A 19,504-nucleotide genomic window follows, 5' to 3' on the forward strand; every position below is an offset into this window, starting at 1 on the left:
CGCTCACATAGCTTCCCGGCGTTCATTGTTATTTCCTTCTCTCAATTCTTGCTTGCCTAACGCCAAGCATCATGAGCACCCTCGTTCACAACACCGTCGAACGCCTCGACCGGCCGAGTGCCTACTACCTGGGCAAGGTGAGCTTCGTCTCCAAGGCTACCGAACCATTACAATATTAATTGGTGAACTCTCTCCAGAACAAGCGTCGCAAGTTCAGCCACGATGAGATCGAAAAGCCTGAAGATCCCGTCGACAACCTCAAGGATGCCACCACTCTCTACGTCGGTAATCTGTATGTTATGAATGATCGCCTTTGTCAAGTCCATGCTAACAACACAGTTCTTTCTACACCACCGAAGAACAGATCCATGAGCTATTTGCCAAGTGCGCGGAAACCACCGAATGCGCTATCTACGAGTAATGAGCTGACCGAGTACAGGTGCGGCGAGATTAAGCGTCTAGTTATGGGTCTGGATCGGTACAACAAGACCCCCTGCGGATTTTGCTTCGTCGAGTACTACACCCACCAGGATGCGCTGGATTGTTTGAAATACATTGGTGGCACAAAGCTGGATGAGAGAATCATTCGGACGGATTTGGATCCTGGGTTCGAGGAGGGTCGGCAATACGGGTATGTATATGATCGGGATTCTCAAAGGTGCAGGTTACTGACGTTCGTAGACGTGGTAAATCGGGTGGTCAGGTCCGCGACGAATACCGCGAGGAATACGACCCTGGCCGTGGTGGCTATGGACGTGCCTATGCGGATGACCAGCGACGACGGGAGGAAGAGGAGTACGGCAAGGGTAAGTAAAAGGGGAAGACAGACATATTCAGGTTGGCGCAAGAACGGCGTTTTCATATGTACACTCTATTTCTATCATTGCTAGAAAGGCATTCAAAAAAGAAGAAATTTACATCCGATACCCAACGCTATGCATCATCAGCCATGATATTGCCCTTCATGTGTGATGCGCGGCATGTCTTTTCTTCACTGATTCCTCGACCTGGCGCAACCACCACGCGTGGATGCGGGCATCGTCAGTCAGCTCCGGGTGGAAGCTTGTCCCAAAGACGTTCCCTTGGCGGACGGCGATAATGTCTCCCGTCTCGTCATCGGCGTTAATGGGCGTCCCCTGGCAGGCCAATCTGGCAGCCCGTCCGGGCAGAGCTGCCAAAACCTCCACACTATCTGCCATGGCCTGACGAGCGACCTCGTCTTCCGCCTGGCGCGCCGGCGCAATGACGGTTTCTTCGCGCTGGGCCTCGGCCACTTGTTCGCCCTCTTGGTGAGGGAGGATTTTCTCCACGACCGGGGCGCGGATAAAGACGGCGGGGAAGGCGGGCTGATTAGCGCCCAGGAAGGGCAAGTCGAGAGGGGCCTGGAAACTCTCCGTCTGTCGGCCGAAATGGTTGCGGTTGACACGCACGTCCAACCCACCGATCAGATCCTGACCACCTTTCTTTGTGCGGTTGGCCGACTCAGCGAGGAGGATCAGACCGGCGCAGGTACCCCAAGTAGGCCTCCGGTGGACCCTGAAATGCCAATTAGTATGAACCATAAAGCAATGATGCGGAAAATCGATCAGACATACTTGACAAAGTCCCTTAAAGGCTCCAAGAGGTTAGACCTAGCGGCAACAAGAGCCATGGTTGTGCTTTCGCCTCCGGGTAGCACCAGCGCATCGCATCGCTCGAGTTCCTGCGGGGTGCGCACTTCGATAAAGTCCCATTGCGAGGCGGAACTGCGGTCTTTGGCGGGCAAATCGGCGGCCGCACTCTTCAGCAACTGGATATGTTCGTAGAAGGCGCCTTGCAAGGCGAGCACGCCGACGGTGATGCAGCCCATGGCGAAGTATAGAATGTGAGTCAGTGGCGGCAACAATCGAACTATGACTCCAAACTCTCTATACTTTATTTGATGGGAGCAACGCCGCCTTATGTCAGCGGATCAATGTCGGACCGCTTATCACCACGTGCTGCCCCGCGTTCAGCCTGACATTGGAGATGTTGACATTCTAGATTTATTGCCTTCATTACTTTGCTGTGACAATGAACTGTTTGTGGACCATTGTGTAGGGCGCTGAGGTTTATAATTGGTGTACCTGAATCTCGGAATGCATCAATGACCCTCGTGGAAAACCAATCCTACCCCTCATCTCACCTCCGCATAGACACCCGATCCCTCCTCACATCAGCTTGATACACCACATCTCACATCTCACATCTCACTCAATTGAACACCACCACACCAATTCACCCAAAATGGCCACCTCATCCGACCCCAAACCCACCCTCGTCCGGTGGTACATCGACACCCGACCCCTAACAACCACCTCTCCGGCCCTCCCCCTCCTCGAGACCCTCCAACCCACCGAACAACAAGCCATCCAGAAATACTACCACCTCAAGGACCGCCACATGTCCCTCGCCTCCAACCTGCTCAAATACCTCTTCATCCACCGCACCTGCCGCATCCCCTGGTCCCAAATCACCATCAGCCGGACCCCAGCTCCGCACCACCGACCCTGCTTCATCCCATCTGCAGCAGTCACCACTTCAATCCCAAAAGTCGAATTCAACGTCAGCCACCAAGACTCAATGGTCGCCTTAGCCGGAACCACCATCCCATCCAACCCCACACCAGCCAAGCAGCAACAAGAAATCCAAGTCGGAATCGACATCACCAGCACAACAGAACACCTACGCTCCCCACGGAACCCATCCCCACCCACCCGCTCCGCATTCCTGGAGTACGTATCGATCTTCACGGAGATATTCTCCGCGAGGGAACTGTCGTTGATAAAGTCCCTGACGCATCCTGTTCACGGGTACTCGGTTTCGTCGACGGAAGGGGTGGTGTATAGTTATCGGGTTTTCTTTGCGTATTGGGCGCTGAAGGAGGCGTATATTAAGATGACGGGGGAGGCGTTGTTGGCGGAGTGGTTGAGGGAGTTGGAGTTTTTGGATGTGAGGGTTCCCGATACGGATGGGGAGGTTTATCGCGGGGTTAGGGTGTTGATGAAGGGGAGGGAGGTCAAGGAGGTGAGGGTTGAGGTGCAGGCGTTTGAGGGGGGGTATTTGGTTGCGACGGCTGCTAGGGGGGGTAGGGTTGGGAAGGGGGAGGGGGGAGAGGACGATGTATGGGAGGGGTTGAGGAGGTTGGATGTTGAGGGGGATGTTTGGGAGTGTGCGGAGGGGAGGTGTGCTTGTTTGGGGTGATGGTATCTTATCTACGATATGTGGGTGTTGTGGTTTACGTAGGTTGGTTTTTTGGTGGAGTGACGGTCTAAAAAAGCATTAGGAATATGCTCTATATACACTCTAGGAAAGAAACCCATGGGCCGCGTCATGCAATGGATGGCCAGACAAACTCCAAGACAAGGTCTTTGCTTTACCCCCCGCTGCGTCTTTCTTTCTACTGGATTTATGTTCCTCCAGTCTGTTATCTCGCCCCGTCAGCAGTTGTTGTTGCTACCTTAACCAGTCGGGGTATCCACCCACACACTCTCTCCTGTCTCGCCAATTCAAGCATTACTCGTGTCGTGTAATCGTAGATGACGGGAATAACAATAGTCAGCCTGAAAAAGTTGATCTCTTTGTTCTCCCTACAGCTCCACAGCAGTGGACTTGCCGTTCGCGGCAACCGTCGACTCCACCTCCTGCTTGTCCTTGTCGGCCAACTCGAGTAGGGTCTTGAGCATGGACTCGCGCGTGGACTTGGTCAGAGCGTCGATATCGGCGGCCGTGAGACCTTCCGTGCTGATTGGGGGGAGGACTAAATTCATTAGGACTTCATAAATCCAGCCAGAAGGCGAAGAGGGTGAAACGTACCCTTGATCTTGATCGTGCCCGGCTCGAACCTCATCTTGCGGGGGGACAGCACATGGGAGTAATTCTCCGTAACCACGGGCACAATCGGTACACCCGCCTTCAGCGCAAGATGGAACGCGCCCTTCTTGAAAGGCAACAGTTCCGGGGTATCAGAGTAGCTGCGCGTGCCCTCGGCGAAGATGAAGACACTCTGGCGATGATTGCGCATCTCATCGGCAGCACTATCAAAGGCCTTGACGGCCGTTTCGCGGTTGGCACGATCAATGAAGACGGTGCGAGAGAGGGACATGAACCAGCCGAGGAAGGGAATATATTTGAGAGACTTCTTGGCCGTGACACTGCAGTACGGAGGGAAGATGTAGCCGAGCATGAGCACGTCCAGTTCGGACTGGTGGTTTGCGATGAACACGGCGGGTCGGGTGTTCAGGTGTTCAGCGCCTTCAATGATGTTGAAAGTCACGCCGGTGGTGTAGCGCATGACCCACTTGAAACTGCGCGCGGTGGCATATTGCGAGATGCGGCCGTAGCCGGCGATACGGAGCACAATTGAGGCGACGACGCCGTAGGTGGCGCAGAGGAGGAGGGAGCCATAGGCGGCGAGACACCGGGCGACGAAGGCAGCGCGGGGAACTTTTTGGCCGAGGGCGAAGAGAGAGAGCGTGAAGACGACGAAGGAGCTGATGCCCGAGGCGACGTAGGAGAAGAGGGACATGGTGGTCGTGGTGGGGAGGAGGTTTTCAGGTGGGGGTAAGAGAACCGACTGATCTGCATCAGGAACGGGTTAGACGGGGGCTTTATAGCCAGAAGCCTAAGGGTGAACTCGGGGTAAAGCGAACCTGGGGTTCTCTGGGGTATGCGGACTTTGGGGATGACGAGGTCAGGCGAGAGGGCCGCAAAGACGGTGCATGACCCGGTAGTAGGGGTGGCGGGAAGAAGGGGAGGAGGAAGCGGAGGAGAACTAGGAAGAGGGACGTCGGGGAGGAAGAGAAGGAGAGTGAGAAGAAGATTGAGAGAAACCTTGAATTTAGGGGAACAGAGAGGGAGATCTTCGCGGCATCCAATGAATCCCAAACTCTCGTCTTTCGGTCTCAACGGATTTGGATGGATTTCCGCCGGTTTCTGCCGCCTCACCGCCTGTTTCTCCGCCCAATATCCCCGGTATAGTACTCAACAGCCAGTCACCTGAATTTATTATCATTGCTCTACAAGTATGAAGACAAGTGGGTATCAATGTGCTGATAATAGCTCGATTATGCAGCCGCTCGGGCAACAGTCTTCCAAGAAGATATGTTCAGCTCCGTCGTCCGGCCTCGTCCTTCCCAGCCTCCCACGCTAACATACAGAATCCAATCCAGATGCCTCGACCCTCGCGAGGTCTGGATGCTCGCAATGCCAGTTCTAACCAACCCACCGGCGAACGCCCTCGTAATGCTGATGCTGGTGCAAATTCAACCCAGAAAGAGAGAAAGAGAAAAGACAAACGCCGCTCCTCGCCAATAGGGATTCCATGGTACAGATGGGTTCATGTACAACAGGAACCCGTCAAAGAAGTACACTGGGGAAGCAGGAAGAATACTAAGAACAAGGGAGAAAGAAAATCATGCCATATCTTCGTCATCCTCTTCATCATCATCCAGGGATTCCATGGCATCCTTGATGTATTGCGCCGCCTGAAGCTGTTAGCTGGTGCATTTGAGTTTGGCGGGGGATAGTGAGGGTTCCAGACTTACCTTGGGATCCAAATTCAGAGCAGTTGTGAAATGCTTGATAGCATTCGCCTTCTCATGCAACATCTTGTAGAGTTTACCCAGCAGATAATGCACGTTGGCCTCATCCGGTGCCATATCCTTTAGCACCTTCAATTCCGTCAGCGCCAACTTGAGCTCCGAGAGCTTCATCAGCACGCGAGCCTTGCGGAAGCGAGCAAGAACCGAATGAGGCGCCAATTGACAGGCCCGTCCATACTGGGCGAGAGCCCCGCGAGGGTTGTTCATCTTCTCCAATACCAGTCCGATGCAGCAGATGAGCACCGCGTTCGTAGGATTGATGTTGGCCGCATTGCGGAAATGTTGTTCGGCAAACTCGAGCTTGCCCATCTTGTCGTATACCGTACCCAATCCATACCAGGCGTTATAATGACGACTGTCAGCGCTGATGCCGTGTCTATACGCATCGAGAGCCTTGTCGTATTCTTCGTTGGCCACATATTCATGTCCTTGCAGAGTGAACCCGTACGCGAAATGAGGATCAAGTTGCGTGGCTCGCTTGAAGCACTTCAGAGCTTGGTCATGATCCCGCTGGTGGGAGAATGAGTTGCCAACGGCGCACCAGGCCTGAGGGGAGAGACGGTCTGTTTCCATGAGCTCGTGCGCCAGATAAGCCAGCTCGACATCATTCTTCAGATGCCAGAGCACCGTTGAGTAGATTTCCATATCCTCCAACCGGGACGGAGCCATACTCTTTACCCGGACAAAATATTTCTCGGCTTCGGAATACATCGCCTGCTCGTAGTATGCTCGACCTATTTGGGAGAGTACCCATGGAGTCTCCCGTTGGCCTTGAGACAGAGCCGCGAATATCTGGGTAGCTTCAGCGCAACGATAGCGACACAACGCAAAGTATCCGGACGCCAACTTCGAGAACAGCTCTAATAACCATGTCAATGCCTCCACAGCTTTAGACCGATCAAGCGAAGGTCCTCTCGATGAAGTGTGGTGCGTCCCATTCGATGCCGAGGTGGCTGGCCGGTGGTCCTTGGCCTCGCCATCATGCGTGTCACCGATGTGTTTTCGATTGCCACTCACGACCCGGCCCACACTAGGAGCGGTTGTAGTGCGACCCTTCGCACCAGTAGCCCTGACCTTCTTCATTTCTCGACCATCCTTTGTCCCCAGCGCCGTACTAGAAAGCTTGCTCGTAGTAGGCTTAATCTGGTTGAAAAGGCGGACGCTCCGCCGTTGCGGCGCGCCAGGTTCGGTGGGTTGCTGCGCGGAATGAGCAACTGATCCAGAGACAGTTCGCTTGCGGTCGCCGACACGGACTCCGTGTGAGAGCTCTCGCTCCGTATAGGTTGTAGTCGACTCATCGGGCTCGGGCTTAGTCCTGGTCCGGGGTCGTATACCCGTGGGCTTCATCTTTGGTGGGGAGTCCATGCCGTGATCGGCACTAATCGTTTGTATTGTTCGGTTCTTCCGTGCAGGTGCCAAGGGCGGCTCCAAAGGTGCGTCCGTTCGGTGCATGACACGGTCGTCCGACTCACTGCTTTGGCCTCCAGGTGTTTCGGTCCCTTCTCGAATTGCCGGAATTGCTGATGTACCCGTGGATGCCACGCTGACTGTGCTGCCATTTAGCTTCTCCCAGAGAGCGGAGCTCCCATGCGTGCCGACTGCCTCAGTCCGAGACGTCAAAGAAGTAAAGGGATCGGTGCTCGAGTTCAGTTTCGGTTGCGACTGCAAGGGACCTGCGGGATGTGCTGCCTTATCCGAAGACACGTCCAAGTCATCTTGTGAGGAGGATGCTAATAAAGCGCTGAGTTCAGGTGTCATCTTGAAGATATTGGGAACGCGGATGTTGACCCCTTTGAACAATTAGCGACAGCATTCTCCCTATCCGCCCGCGATACTCACCAGTCTCACACAAGCCCAAGAAAGCGTCCCACATGAACGGGTTCAACTTGAGCGCGTCGACATAGCATTCAACAGCCGCATTGAGTTCATTGTGCGCATAGAAAAGCTTGCCCTGTAGACATAGCACCGCGGCCGCATCGGGTAAATGTTGCCTGCGCGTTTCGCTGTGTTTTCCTGGAACGGCGAAAAGAAATGTCAGCTGTGATCAGCCTAGAATGATAGTCGCGCCCATTTGCGACAAGCCGGATACTATAAAGAAATGCTGAACAGAGCGTACCCCAATTATTCTTTGTGGACCAGAGTCCTTTGCTTCGTTCCAACGCCGTGATGCCTTCAGGATATTTTCCCAGGTCCAAGCACGCCTGGGCGAACACATACGCGCAGCCCAGATGAGTGCCTCGCCATCCAAAGTTCTTGCTGTAATCGTATGCTGCTTTCACTTGACCGCTCTGGAGATGGCACAAGGCGAGTAAATATGACGATTCTGCTGCTCGGGGTTCGTAGGCGTGCAACCGACCGGCAAGGAAAAGCGCATTACGGACGAGGTTGTTATCAAGATGGTAATATATTAATTGCCTAAGTTGGCTCGATATATGAGCGGTGGAAGGAGACATGTTGAGGTGTGGGATTCATTCAAGGAGGAGGGAGAGAAGGAGGGGGGGGCGATATCACAGAGGCGCTGCAGGAGAGGAGGCGGTATTGACGTTCGTATTGGGAACGGCGCGAAGGGAGCTTTGCGGAATCAAGGAACAGGGTGAGCGACAGGTGAGGCCGTCAATCTGTTAACACCGAACCAGCATGGGTGGAGTTGAGAAACAGTCCAAAGAGATTGAAGAACACTAAGAGATGTGAGGGGAGCGCCGCGTGAACCGGATTTAAGGCAACGACGACGTGGTGTTTCTTTCAACTGTATAGATAGGGAACAGAGGGAAAAAAAGATTGTTAGACCGTCAACACCCGTCAAAACAATAACCAGTAAATTATATCGCCTGGCTAGTTTGCGCCCGATGGATCGCAACGGTTCTTGTCTAGATCTCCGCCACAGATCAGACTAGTCGAGAGGGGGTGGGTTGAAGTGCGAAGCTGTGGCAGAGGAGAAAGGGAAAGTGGATGACGTCCGGACGACTCGTGACGCCGTGTAGGACCCTAAGAAGGTGTCAAAGGGGGTCAAATCGCATGTCGCGACGAGCAGACAGCGAAAGCGGCAGACAAGATACACGCGGAAGAAGCCCAAAGCAGGCCCAGGGGCGAAGCGGCAAAGTCCGACAGAAGTCGTAGTTCACGACGCCTTTTCTGGCGATGTTTTGGCACAGCGAATCTGGCGGAGAGAGTGGCTGGTGAGAGGCGGAGGGCGGCTTGGCTGTTAGTAACTTACAGTTGGTTGTGGTGGGCAACGCCATTCCCTATTCGCCATCTTCTACTACTGGTACTACTACTTAGTAGTTAGTACTTACTACAGGTGTTACTTACTTTCATCTTCACTCCCACTATCAATCAAATGCATCAATCGATTATCTAGACTCCTTATCCCTCCCCGATCATGCAACTTGCTTATCGCTAGTTAATTTATTCACTGAGCGGATCATCGCTCCCTGTCATTTCCACCAAACCCCCACTACACCCAGTACCCTGACTTGCATCCGCACGCGACCTGCATCATCGTCATCCGATCATACCGGATTAATCTCAACTTCACACCACACACTACCACCACTACTTACAACCATGGCTCAAGTCAGTATACCCCATTTCCCCCATAATCTATATCCCTCCACTCAAATAACCAACCTACCTCCCAACAGAAAGCCGCCAAAACCCTCGCCGCGCGCAACGCGTCCCTCCTCACCCGCACCCACCTCATCAGTGCCGCCCTGCACATCCTCTTCCTAACTCTCCACTGGCTCTTCAACCACCCCCGCTCCCTAACCCCCTACTTCACACTCGCCTGCCCGACCCTTCTCATCGAATTCTACCTCGAACGCCTCGGCCGCCCGGTCTACAACCCCGCTGATGGATCCCTCCGCTCTCCCGGCGAGGATCTCGGCGCCGCAGGACTGACGGAGTACATGTGGGACGTGCTGTACTGGACGTGGGGATGTCTTGGAGCTGCCTGCTTGTTTGGGGATCGTGCGTGGTGGTTGTGGATTGTCGTGCCGGTGTATTCGGTCTGGTTGGCGTATAGTACCTTTATGGGGATGAAGAGTGGGTTGGCGGGTATGGGAGGTGCGGGTGCTGGGCAGGAGCAGGGTGGAGGTGCGGCGGAGAGTAAGAGGCAGAAGAAGATGGAGAAGAGGGGTGCTAGGGGGGTGCAGTATCGGTGAGGTGGTCTTTGGAGGGGTGGGTTGTTGTTTTGGAATTGTAAGTGGAGTGGCTCCTTGGGGGATGGTTTATGCATATATATTACTACCTATGACTACGCATTGCGCGGTTGGGTTTCACCATTGTTTGTGGTTAAGCAAATTGTATTTTAGTGTATGTGAAGATAGATTGGATGCGAGATGAGCGCTTCCCAAAAAGCAAAAGTTTGGGTGCCAGAAGGGCACGAAAATGTTGAAGCACGAGTGGCCGTTACAAGAATTGAAACAAATAAAAACAGCACATAGTACACAGCAAAGGTAGGAGGAGGAGGTTCTGGTGGTATAGGGGCAGAATAGAAAATGCTATATCATGACGTACAAATCGTGGGGGAACTATGTGGGGAATATCATGGCCGACCTGAGATGGTAAATCAAGCGAATAACAAGAATGTTTTGGGATATCAAATCATGAAAGAATTGCCAAGTAACAGCCAACCCTGTTTGTTTGTCTGTCTTGTCTCAGGTTACAACTCCTCTGCAGAGTTGTCTTCGCTGGCTGGGGTTGTTTCAGGGATGAAAGTTTCCTCAGCCTCGGATACAACACTGCTGGCAGTGGAAGCCAGAGTTGCGGAGGACGATTCGACGTCATCCATGGGCGAGTCCTCTTCGACCCCCTCTATCTTGATATCCTCGGAGAGTGACTCGGGGGTATCTTGCACCTCTTCGTTGTTATCCTCGTCGTCGACGATAGCACTAGACTCGAAGTCTGCTTCGGATGATGAATTCGAGGCTTCATCGGTTTCGTCGATAGGCTCTTCGGATTCCGGGAAGGGGGCATTCGCAGCCTCTGCATCGAAATCACTAACCTCATCAGAAGCGTCGTCAAATGCTACAGAAGGCTCTGGTGTTGGCGCTGGAGTCCCGTAAATCGAGTGCAGCTTGTTCATGATCTCTTCAGCGTAGGCAGAGTCCTTGTCCACAAGTAGACCCGAGATGAGAGCCGCAACAGCCTGTTGCTGCTCAGCCGACAATTGGGGACCAGAAGCCTGTGGTGTTTCGTCTTCCGACGGTGTTCTCACATCAGCCGCAGCTACTCCCCATGCCGCCTTCAGGTAATCGGCCTCCTGGTTATCACCCAAAGGGCTAGTCGAGGCGTACTCCGAAGGCAATCCACCGTTAGCCTGGGGCGAAGAATGCTCCTCATCATCTGCCATACTCTCCTCGTCGCCGTCAGATCCGTCATTCACGGCCCGAGAGGCAGCATCATAAGCAAAGACAGTCCCATCCGGACGCTCAGCATCGGCTGACTCATCTGCCAGTCCTTCTTCATCCACAACAGGCTCGGGGGCGCGGCTAGGCTTAGGCAACGAAGGCGGAGGCTCAGATCTGGTGTCAAAGTCATCGCTTGCTTCCCTGGCAGCGATCTTCCACTTGCCAACGTCCCTCAGCCGGGTCAGCTCCTTGGCGGCGGCCTCAGCAACTTCCATTCCGTGCGACAAGATCTCGTCCGCTACTGCTCGCGCTTCCTCAAGCTTCGCATGCTGAAGGCCAAATTCCAAGAACTCATCCTTCCATTCCTCGAACTGCGCCTTCAATGCATGGTACCTAGCCCAATCCTTGTAGGTAACACCATCCATCCAGGCCCAACGCATGCCGACCTCTTGAAGTCCGAGATCACGGACGCTATCCAGGACATCGAGTGTAGAGTTGATTGCGAAAGAAACGCGCCTTGTAAGCTCTTGGTCGAAGGAATGGCGCCATTCTCGAAGGGCATGAGCACGGTCCCGGATAGACACTGCGGCTTCCTTGATGTTTCCAAAAAGCTCGTTTGTCGCTGCCTGCTCCTCTTGTGGCACGTCTTCTTTGGGCAAGGACTCGGCGAGGTTGTTGATATGACGCTTAAGAGCTATAAGCTCGTTGTCAACAACGGCCTCCAATGCGGTCGCCAAGCTTTCTCCATGTGCGCGAACGCCACTTCCAATGAACCCGTCGACTATCTCCTGCAAGCGCTCTTCAAGATCCTCGAGTCCCTTCTCTGCGGCAACAGCAAACTTTTGTTGCCAGGTGCGCAGGTCAGTCTCGATGCTATTGCGTGCTTTCGCAGCTTGTTCAGTAGGCGACAGCGTAGGCGTTGCGGTAGCTTGCTCAGTTGTGGACGACGTCGTCAAGTCGTTTACCTCAGTAGCCTTTGGTGCAGTGAGAAATGATGCTTGTTGAGATGCACTGTGAATGATAGGTTAACACATGAAGCACGTATATCGCAGCGATAAAAGCCTACCTTTCCACTTCCTCTGCAACCTGGCGCAGCCTCTTCTCCTCACGATAACTTGCCAGTCTTTCGCCGATCTTAACTAGCTGAGGCTCGACATTCTGAGAGTACACTCCGGTGACTCTGGGCCATAATGTACTATGAATGAAGTAGATAGCCGCCGACCATGAGTTTTGCGCATAAGGGAGTACGGTTGTTGTGAGAATTTCCTGGCCCGTTGTATAGGTCTTACCGATGAAAGGCCTATACTTTGCGCCGAATGGGAGAAGGTAGTCTCCATATGCAGACTTGATCGCGCCGTTGGCCTTTTGGAAGGATGGCGACAAGGCCGCCTCGACTGTTTGAACATGGGGGTATAGTTGAGATTGGTACAAGCCATTTGCTCTGTCCTTAGCGGACTGCAACTGTGGGATGACAATCGTCTCCCACTGCTGCTGGCCATAAAGCTGGGCTTTATCCAAAGCGGGTGCCCCAAATCTCTCATATCCGTGCTTGACGACGCGCGAAGTGGGCGCGTAGACTTTCTCATTGAGAACCTGCACGTATGGGCGCGCTGTCTCGACATATGGCGCGCCATAAGCGTTATAGTACGGCATCACATGGGGCTCGACATAGGAGCGAGCAACAAGGTATGGTTTGCATACTCGCGGCGAGGAATCCGTAAGGTCGGAGAGCTGAGAAGGGCAGCGCAGGAATGGCGTAAGAAGAGCATACCAGATACAGAGCCTATCAGTTTGATCGCCAGATTAGCAACGGTTCAACTCCATAACGCGGTGGACCGAAGATCCCGGTCTAGCTTTTTAAGCAAGACTTACCGCACCACCAGCCCAACTGTCCACCGGATAGTTCCTCGTTTGCTTGGCTTGGAAGCACTGCTCCTGGATTTTATTATCCGATCGGCCCCATCCGGGGCGTGGCTATTATCCGGAACGGTCATCATGAGTCGTCCCCGTCGTCAACGGGGGTGCCGCTCGCTTCGAGTCCGGCGGGCAGAAAACTGGATACTCGCGTCGCGTGTCCAATTCAATGAAGATAGAAGATGACTGACTGAGTCAAAGATGGTGAGGCCTAGATTATCTCCTGAGCCTTCCGGAAATTCGGACAAACTAAAGGGCCCAGTCGACTTGGAGGGGGGGGGGGGGGGGGATGAAAGGGTCTTAGCAACGTTTCTCCGGAATCACAAGCTAGGATCCTCGAAGCGCACGCGACGATCAATTCCCGTCTCCGCCTTGGCGCCGTCGAGTTTTAGAGGGGTAGTCTGTAACACCAGTCTGTCTGTGTCTTGACGGGAAAGGAACAGACAGTGTCACGGTATATATCTAGAACGGAGGGAAAGCAAGGCTTGAATGACGAGATTTGGAGTGGGTGCTCTGTCGATCACAGAGTAGATCTCCAGTTGTCAACAACACGCTTGCTGGATTCAGGGAACAACAACAATAGCCATAGTAATTAGCCTTTATTGTAAGGAGCTGTGAGGTCATCGGTCCTTCGGTGGCACTTCACAATACAGTCTTACAGAATCTGACGTGTAGATCTGCATTTATGCAGGCAATTGGGCGGCCCCTCACCGCCCTTGGTGGTACTGTACCGTAATGTCACATGACCGAGACATGGAGGGTCTTGTGCTGATTCAGCATATGTTGGGGGGATCGACCAGTTCAGGTGAACCACAGCTTTTGTTGGTCTTTTGCCTTTCCACCGACTGCTTTGCGTCTTGCCACATACGCCTCCTACGGAAACCCGCCTATGGTTGAACACTGACGTGTATTTTCTCCTAGCAGCAACTATTTGAAACTCTTGTTGAAGGAGGATTGTACCAAATCGCGAGAGAATCCCCTGGCGCAGTGTCTCCGTTTCGTCATCTCGCCTTCTCGGTTCACACGTACCTGTTCGCGTTGCTACACGCCTTTCCGAACATGATATCTGATTGCCGCTGCTGAAGACGATAAGCTCGTCGAGTCGACGTTGATTGCGCAAAATGGAGTTTCCCGAGGGCTCGTCCCGGGATTATACCCATTCTACCTCGTTCCCCGACCTGATGAATGACCCGGCCTATCAGACGAACTATAAGGGGAAGGAGAGGGAGTTTGAAGAGCCAGACACTTGTCGCATATGCCGTGGTGAGGGTACCGAGGAAGAACAACTTTTCTACCCGTGCAAATGTAGCGGGAGCATCAAGTTCGTTCACCAGGCATGCCTGGTAGAATGGCTGTCCCACTCTCAGAAGAAGCATTGCGAACTCTGCAAAACGCCGTTCCGCTTCACGAAGTTATACGATCCGAATATGCCCCAGAATCTCCCTGCTCCGCTTTTCCTCCGACAGCTACTAATCCATAGTTTTCGCACTATTGTCACATGGCTGCGGTTCGTACTTGTTGCGTTCGTCTGGCTTGGGTGGCTGCCATGGTCGATGAGGGCGATTTGGAGAGCTCTTTTCTGGCTGGCTGATGGCCGCTGGTCTGGGGCGGATGCTCCCCAGCAATCTTCATCCGAACATCTAGCCCAACTTGTAGCAAATGGAACGGCTTCCATGAATGTGGGAGCCGCTACCACCGCATTAGCGGGAGCATCAGATGTGCCAGCCGTGCAGTCACCGGTTTCATCTATGTTCAGTTTCTCATCAGGCGAGCCTCTACTTCTCACAGTCATCAAGAAGGCTTTTTCTGCCTTGTTCTTCCCTGCAATGTCGGGCACCGGTTCGTTGAGCACCAGCCCTTCGAATGTGACAGCTGGATCATACAAGCCTCGGCGCCCATCGTGGCTCTCAGATGTGGAATTTCTCAACACACTGACACCATCGCCCACGATTAATAACATTCTTATTGATACCTTAGAAGGTCAACTCATAACATTATTGGTTGTCATCTCGTTCATTCTGGTTTTCCTGATTCGCGAATGGGTTGTTCAACAGCAGCCCATGGCCAATATCGCCGAGGGTGAGCGGGAAGCTGCTGTCCAGCTAATTGCGAATAACCGTCCAGTACAGCGCCCTGAAGAGGTACAGCCTGAACTACATGCCCCTCAGCCAGAGGATGTACCCCGCGATGAAAGCACTCATGAACACGTCGAAGATATTTCTAACCGCGCAGACGAAGGGGGACTTGGCTCTCTGGCTGAGACCGAGTCGTATCGTGTGCATTCTTCGTTCCGCGATGGTAACTCAAGCAGTTCCAGTGACTCGGGTACCCAGGGACCTAGTACTTCGCAGCATATGTTCCGGCGTAATAGTGACAGTGAGGATGAACTGAACCCCTTGTCCCTCGAGCACTCGACCTCTCACGGCAACCAGGTCTGGCCTGGGGTGGACACGTTCAGGGATCTCTGGGCGCGTGGCCATGGTGATCCTGAGCAGGTCCTCAGACTCGTAAGAGAGGAGGGGCGCCAGGATGAGCTGGGGTGGATCGTCACGGCAATGACCAAGCTTCAACGGAACGATTCTCTGCGCGGTTCTTGGAGGCGCGAGTCACCTCTTCACGAGGCTGCGAGTTCGGATTCTTTTCCCGATCAGACGGAGATGCAAAGTGAATCCAGTTCAGCACGATCACCACTGTTGGAGCCCTCGTCATCAGCGGTCAACCGTCATCCCTGGGACATCGCTTCCGTGTCCAATCCACTGGGGACTGGCGCGAGTGATGATCGGCAAGACCGCGAATTTACTAATGATGATCTCGGCTCTAGCCTCCGTGCTGTAGGCGACTCTGAGGTACCGTCCGATTCGACACCTTCCGCCGACACTGGCATTCAGTCTGATCAAGTTCCGAGCGCTTCGGCTTCGACCAACGCGGTTACAACGAATGCTGAAAGGGCCTCTGAAAATGCCGTGGCAACGCCGCAGAATGATCAAGCAGCGGCGGCTTCTCCGAAGAACTTGGTTGCCAGACTCTTCGACTGGTTCTGGGCTGATCTTGAAACTCCTGACCAAGGTCAAGATCGTCCGCAAGAGGATGATGATCATGTAGTCGAGGACCCTGCTTTGGAGGCGCCGTTCGTACCCATTCAGAATAACAGACGCCTTGCCAACGAAGCCGCACCGAACAACCAAGCCATCGCCCCAGACTTAGGTCTTGATGCAAATGACGCTGAGGCAGTCGAGGAGGGAGATGACTTGGAGGGCATTCTGGAGCTCATTGGCATGCAGGGACCAATTTTTGGCCTTCTGCAGAATGGAGTCTTCAGCGCGCTCTTGATCTCGTTTACCGTGGCAATTGGCATTTGGCTTCCCTATCTCTGGGGCAAAATTGCCCTTGTACTCCTCGCGAACCCCGTACAACTGGTCTTTGGCGTTCCCATGACTGCCATATCGGTCTTCGCAGATGTGACGCTGGACACTCTTATTGGTAGCTTGGGCTACGTTATGTACTGGCTCAGCCTCACATGCAAAGTGGTGCTCAGTCCCTTCGGTGCTTTTGTTCCATTGGGAGAATGGATTCCGCAGACCAAGTCCGTCACCAGTGCCTCGTTATCACTCATTGACGCCAGTAGTCACCGACTACGGAATGTTTTGCAGGCTTTCTTTGTCTTCCACGAATCCGACGTGCCTATGTTCTCGGTTCTTTCCCATCAAGCTCTAAAGATCCACCAAGCGCGCATCGCCGCCTTTACTCATACGGCCTTCACAGTCGGCAAATTCATCCTGCATGACTTCCCTCTTCGAATTGTTTCTCATGGACCGGTGGGTGCCTTTTCAGTTGAGAATGGCTTTGACGGCTTGGCCCAGCTACTAGTACAGGCACGGGACCAGGTTGACGACCTTGTCCATCAGTTGCTTTACACCTCGAAGGGCACAAGCTGGTTCGGTTCCAGTGTGAGTGGTTCAGCTTCGGCAGGCATCACCATCAGTTATGATCTAGCTGTGTGGGATACGAAAGATCGCGTCATTGCTATCTTTATGGGCTACCTTCTTGCGTCGGCCCTCGGACTTCTGTACTTGCGTTTCACCAATATGCTTTCTGGTGGTGAGCGTGGACAGAGAGTGGAAGGCATTGTTGCCGACATACTTCACCAAGCAGGTGGTGTGATGAAGGTTATCCTCATCATCGGCATTGAAATGATTGTTTTCCCACTGTACTGCGGTTCGTTACTTGATGTTGCACTGTTACCTCTCTTTGAGAACGCCACGATTGCGTCGCGTTTAGAGTTCACCTCCTCATCACCCCTTACGTCTCTGTTTGTGCACTGGTTCATTGGAACCTGTTATATGTTCCATTTTGCCCTTTTCGTATCCATGTGCAGGAAGATAATGCGGAGCGGTGTACTTTGTAAGTAATACCCTGCCTCCTTCCCCAAACTTCTGCTAATTCATGACTAGACTTTATTCGCGATCCAGACGACCCGACATTCCATCCGGTGCGAGATGTTCTGGAGCGCAACATCACAACGCAGCTGCGGAAGATTGCGTTCAGTGCCCTTGTCTACGGCGCTCTGGTCATTGTCTGTCTGGGTGGTGTCGTATGGGGAATCTACTACGCCTTCGACGATGTGCTTCCTGTGCATTGGTCTGCTACTATTCCTGTCTTGGAGTTTCCCGTGGACCTGTTGTTCTACAACTTCGTCATGCCGCTTGCCATTCAGTCGATCAAGCCATCGGACGGTCTCCACAATCTTTATGATTGGTGGTTCCACAAGTGCGCTCGTTTTCTGCGCCTGACCAACTTTTTCTTTGGCGAGAGGCAAGTCGACGAAGAGGGATATCACGCCCGTCGGACTTGGTGGGACGTCTTGTCAGCCGCCAAGGGAGATCCGGAACACCCGGTAGTCGATGGACATCCGCAAAATGACGACAGTGAGAAGCCCAGTGTCTACTTCGCTCGTGATGGACGGTTTGTACGGGCACCTGCTTCCGATCAAGTCCGCATCCCTAAAGGCAGTCAAGTATTCCTTGAGGTGACCGAGTCTAATCAGCGGGTTGACGGGGCACCGGATACGGATCAGGGTCTCCATGGGCGAGCCAACGACATGTTCACCAAAGTTTACATTCCGCCGCGCTTCCGTACTCGCATTGCAGCCTTCATCCTACTGATCTGGGTGTTTGCTGCTGCCACCGGTGTAGGCATCACCGTTGTTCCTCTGATCATTGGCCGAAAGGTCATGTCGTCCACTTTCCCTCACCGACCGCTCAACGATGTGTATGCCTTCTCCACGGGCACATCCATCGTTGGCACTGCTGCCTACATTCTGTACTATTCGCGTCCTTTCCTTACCGCGGCGAAAGACCGGTTGAGCCCTTACCTACAGTCCCCTCGGGAGGCATGCGTCGGTGTGATGCATATCGTCCTCGATGCGGCTCGAATTACCTATGTTCTCGCCACGTTCGCGGTGCTTCTGCCGTCCCTTGTTGCGCTAGTCATGGAACTATATCTCTTAGTTCCAGCGCACACGTATGTTGGTGGCGCCCAGGCCCATGTCATCCACTTCATCCAGGACTGGACACTCGGAGTGCTCTATGTACAAATGGCCGTTAAGTTTGTGTTGTGGAATGCTGCCTCCCGTCCGGCAGCGGCACTGAATGCTATTGTTCGAGATGGAATGCTGAAGCCTAATGCTAAAGTGACTACGCGAGCAGTTCTGCTCCCGGTGATGCTGCTGGCCACGCTTGCGGTCGTGGTACCACTGATCCTTGGATTCAGCATGAATGCCACGGTATTCTCATCCACGCCGGAGGTGCAGTCCAAGGTTTACCGGTATGCGTATCCGGCCACGCTGGTAATCAGTCTGATGGGCTGGCTAGTGTATCTGGTACGGCGGCAAGTGGAGATTTGGCGAGTCAATATCAGGGACGACGTCTACCTAATTGGGGAGCGCCTGCACAATTTCCGCGAGAAGCGGGCACGGGATGTCGGGGTGCCACGGCGAGTCATTACCGGGTAAGCGATTTTGTCGTCGTTGCCTGGACCCTTCTTCCCTCTTTATCATTCAATTTCTATGTAAATCAGTTACAAAGTTTCAATAGACGTATTTTAAAACAGCAAATATGATGATTAGACATGATTATTATGTGGGTGCCTGTAGGACAGCTGCCTAGCGTTGGATTGTCGTTGTGGTGCATCATACATTATAGTAGGTTGCGTGTACTGATGGAGTAAACAAGGGCAGTCAGTGTCAGTAGGTAATAGTAGAGTTTCAAGGGTCATTCGGTGTAACCCTGATCCTAGTGGGGCTTGTGATGTGTTTCGACTGCAGAACCTTCAACAACAAGCATGATGGGGATTATCCAACTGGGAGGCTAATAAGGTAGAGATGACTACGTAGATACTTGCAAGATTTACCTGTCTGCCTAGGGACGATCTGGTACCATTTCCTGATTCGGGATAGTGCCAACACATGCAAGAAATGCTACTCGGCGGGTTCACCCGCACTTGAATGTTGGGTTAGTCATGCCGCACAATTACTCTAAATCAGCAGTGCACGTGCCCATCAGCAGCGCGCGGGCCAATCATAGCCCCGCCGTGGTGGATCAGGCCAAAAAGGCGGCTGCCTGG

General features: G+C 53.3%; 9 protein-coding genes across 9 annotated transcripts; 5 read left to right on the plus strand and 4 right to left on the minus strand.

Annotated features, from left to right (window-relative positions):
• Window positions 1-71: 71 nt before the first annotated feature.
• On the plus strand, window positions 72-814 carry BO87DRAFT_427803 (nuclear cap-binding protein subunit CBC2; the record flags this gene model as incomplete). The annotated part of the gene is made up of 5 exons (XM_025627424.1): window positions 72-137; window positions 198-292; window positions 340-384; window positions 440-631; window positions 682-814. 5 exons carry the CDS (start codon window positions 72-74, stop codon window positions 812-814), a joined length of 531 nt encoding a protein of 176 aa, XP_025477895.1.
• Window positions 815-854: 40 nt separating this feature from the next.
• BO87DRAFT_362999 (pyridoxal 5'-phosphate synthase glutaminase subunit PdxT) lies at window positions 855-1,873 on the minus strand. Its single transcript, XM_025621657.1, has 2 exons — window positions 1,596-1,873; window positions 855-1,536 (listed from the first exon to the last, which is right to left on the minus strand). The coding sequence occupies exons 1-2, from the start codon at window positions 1,847-1,849 to the stop codon at window positions 963-965; spliced, it is 828 nt and encodes a 275-aa protein (XP_025477896.1). The 5' UTR covers window positions 1,850-1,873; the 3' UTR covers window positions 855-962.
• Window positions 1,874-2,039: 166 nt separating this feature from the next.
• BO87DRAFT_363001 (4'-phosphopantetheinyl transferase family protein) lies at window positions 2,040-3,222 on the plus strand (the record flags this gene model as incomplete). The annotated part of the gene is made up of 1 exon (XM_025621658.1): window positions 2,040-3,222. The coding sequence occupies exon 1, from the start codon at window positions 2,266-2,268 to the stop codon at window positions 3,220-3,222; it is 957 nt and encodes a 318-aa protein (XP_025477897.1). The 5' UTR covers window positions 2,040-2,265.
• An 80-nt stretch (window positions 3,223-3,302) lies between these two features.
• On the minus strand, window positions 3,303-4,887 carry BO87DRAFT_460679 (1-acylglycerol-3-phosphate O-acyltransferase SLC1). Its single transcript, XM_025629028.1, has 3 exons — window positions 4,671-4,887; window positions 3,835-4,599; window positions 3,303-3,778 (listed from the first exon to the last, which is right to left on the minus strand). Exons 2-3 carry the CDS (start codon window positions 4,544-4,546, stop codon window positions 3,609-3,611), a joined length of 882 nt encoding a protein of 293 aa, XP_025477898.1. The 5' UTR covers window positions 4,547-4,599; window positions 4,671-4,887; the 3' UTR covers window positions 3,303-3,608.
• Window positions 4,888-5,039: 152 nt separating this feature from the next.
• BO87DRAFT_109461 (uncharacterized protein) lies at window positions 5,040-5,383 on the plus strand. The gene has a single exon (XM_025617864.1). It carries the CDS (start codon window positions 5,122-5,124, stop codon window positions 5,332-5,334), a length of 213 nt encoding a protein of 70 aa, XP_025477899.1. The 5' UTR covers window positions 5,040-5,121; the 3' UTR covers window positions 5,335-5,383.
• Window positions 5,384-8,345, minus strand: BO87DRAFT_109460 (anaphase promoting complex subunit bimA). Its single transcript, XM_025617863.1, has 4 exons — window positions 7,738-8,345; window positions 7,461-7,634; window positions 5,565-7,411; window positions 5,384-5,504 (listed from the first exon to the last, which is right to left on the minus strand). Exons 1-4 carry the CDS (start codon window positions 8,072-8,074, stop codon window positions 5,433-5,435), a joined length of 2,430 nt encoding a protein of 809 aa, XP_025477900.1. The 5' UTR covers window positions 8,075-8,345; the 3' UTR covers window positions 5,384-5,432.
• A 581-nt stretch (window positions 8,346-8,926) lies between these two features.
• BO87DRAFT_378297 (SND2/TMEM208 family protein) lies at window positions 8,927-10,016 on the plus strand. The gene is made up of 2 exons (XM_025623765.1): window positions 8,927-9,194; window positions 9,263-10,016. The coding sequence occupies exons 1-2, from the start codon at window positions 9,186-9,188 to the stop codon at window positions 9,779-9,781; spliced, it is 528 nt and encodes a 175-aa protein (XP_025477901.1). The 5' UTR covers window positions 8,927-9,185; the 3' UTR covers window positions 9,782-10,016.
• Window positions 9,907-13,150, minus strand: BO87DRAFT_378298 (uncharacterized protein). The gene is made up of 3 exons (XM_025623766.1): window positions 12,842-13,150; window positions 12,036-12,752; window positions 9,907-11,980 (listed from the first exon to the last, which is right to left on the minus strand). Exons 1-3 carry the CDS (start codon window positions 12,964-12,966, stop codon window positions 10,282-10,284), a joined length of 2,541 nt encoding a protein of 846 aa, XP_025477902.1. The 5' UTR covers window positions 12,967-13,150; the 3' UTR covers window positions 9,907-10,281.
• A 564-nt stretch (window positions 13,151-13,714) lies between these two features.
• On the plus strand, window positions 13,715-19,007 carry BO87DRAFT_363018 (E3 ubiquitin-protein ligase SSM4). Its single transcript, XM_025621659.1, has 2 exons — window positions 13,715-17,284; window positions 17,335-19,007. The coding sequence occupies exons 1-2, from the start codon at window positions 14,005-14,007 to the stop codon at window positions 18,891-18,893; spliced, it is 4,839 nt and encodes a 1,612-aa protein (XP_025477903.1). The 5' UTR covers window positions 13,715-14,004; the 3' UTR covers window positions 18,894-19,007.
• The last annotated feature ends 497 nt before the right edge of the window (window positions 19,008-19,504 follow it).

The sequence above is a fragment of the Aspergillus neoniger genome (genome assembly GCF_003184625.1).
Source record: "Aspergillus neoniger CBS 115656 unplaced genomic scaffold BO87scaffold_24, whole genome shotgun sequence".
Classification (NCBI taxonomy): domain Eukaryota; kingdom Fungi; phylum Ascomycota; class Eurotiomycetes; order Eurotiales; family Aspergillaceae; genus Aspergillus; species Aspergillus neoniger.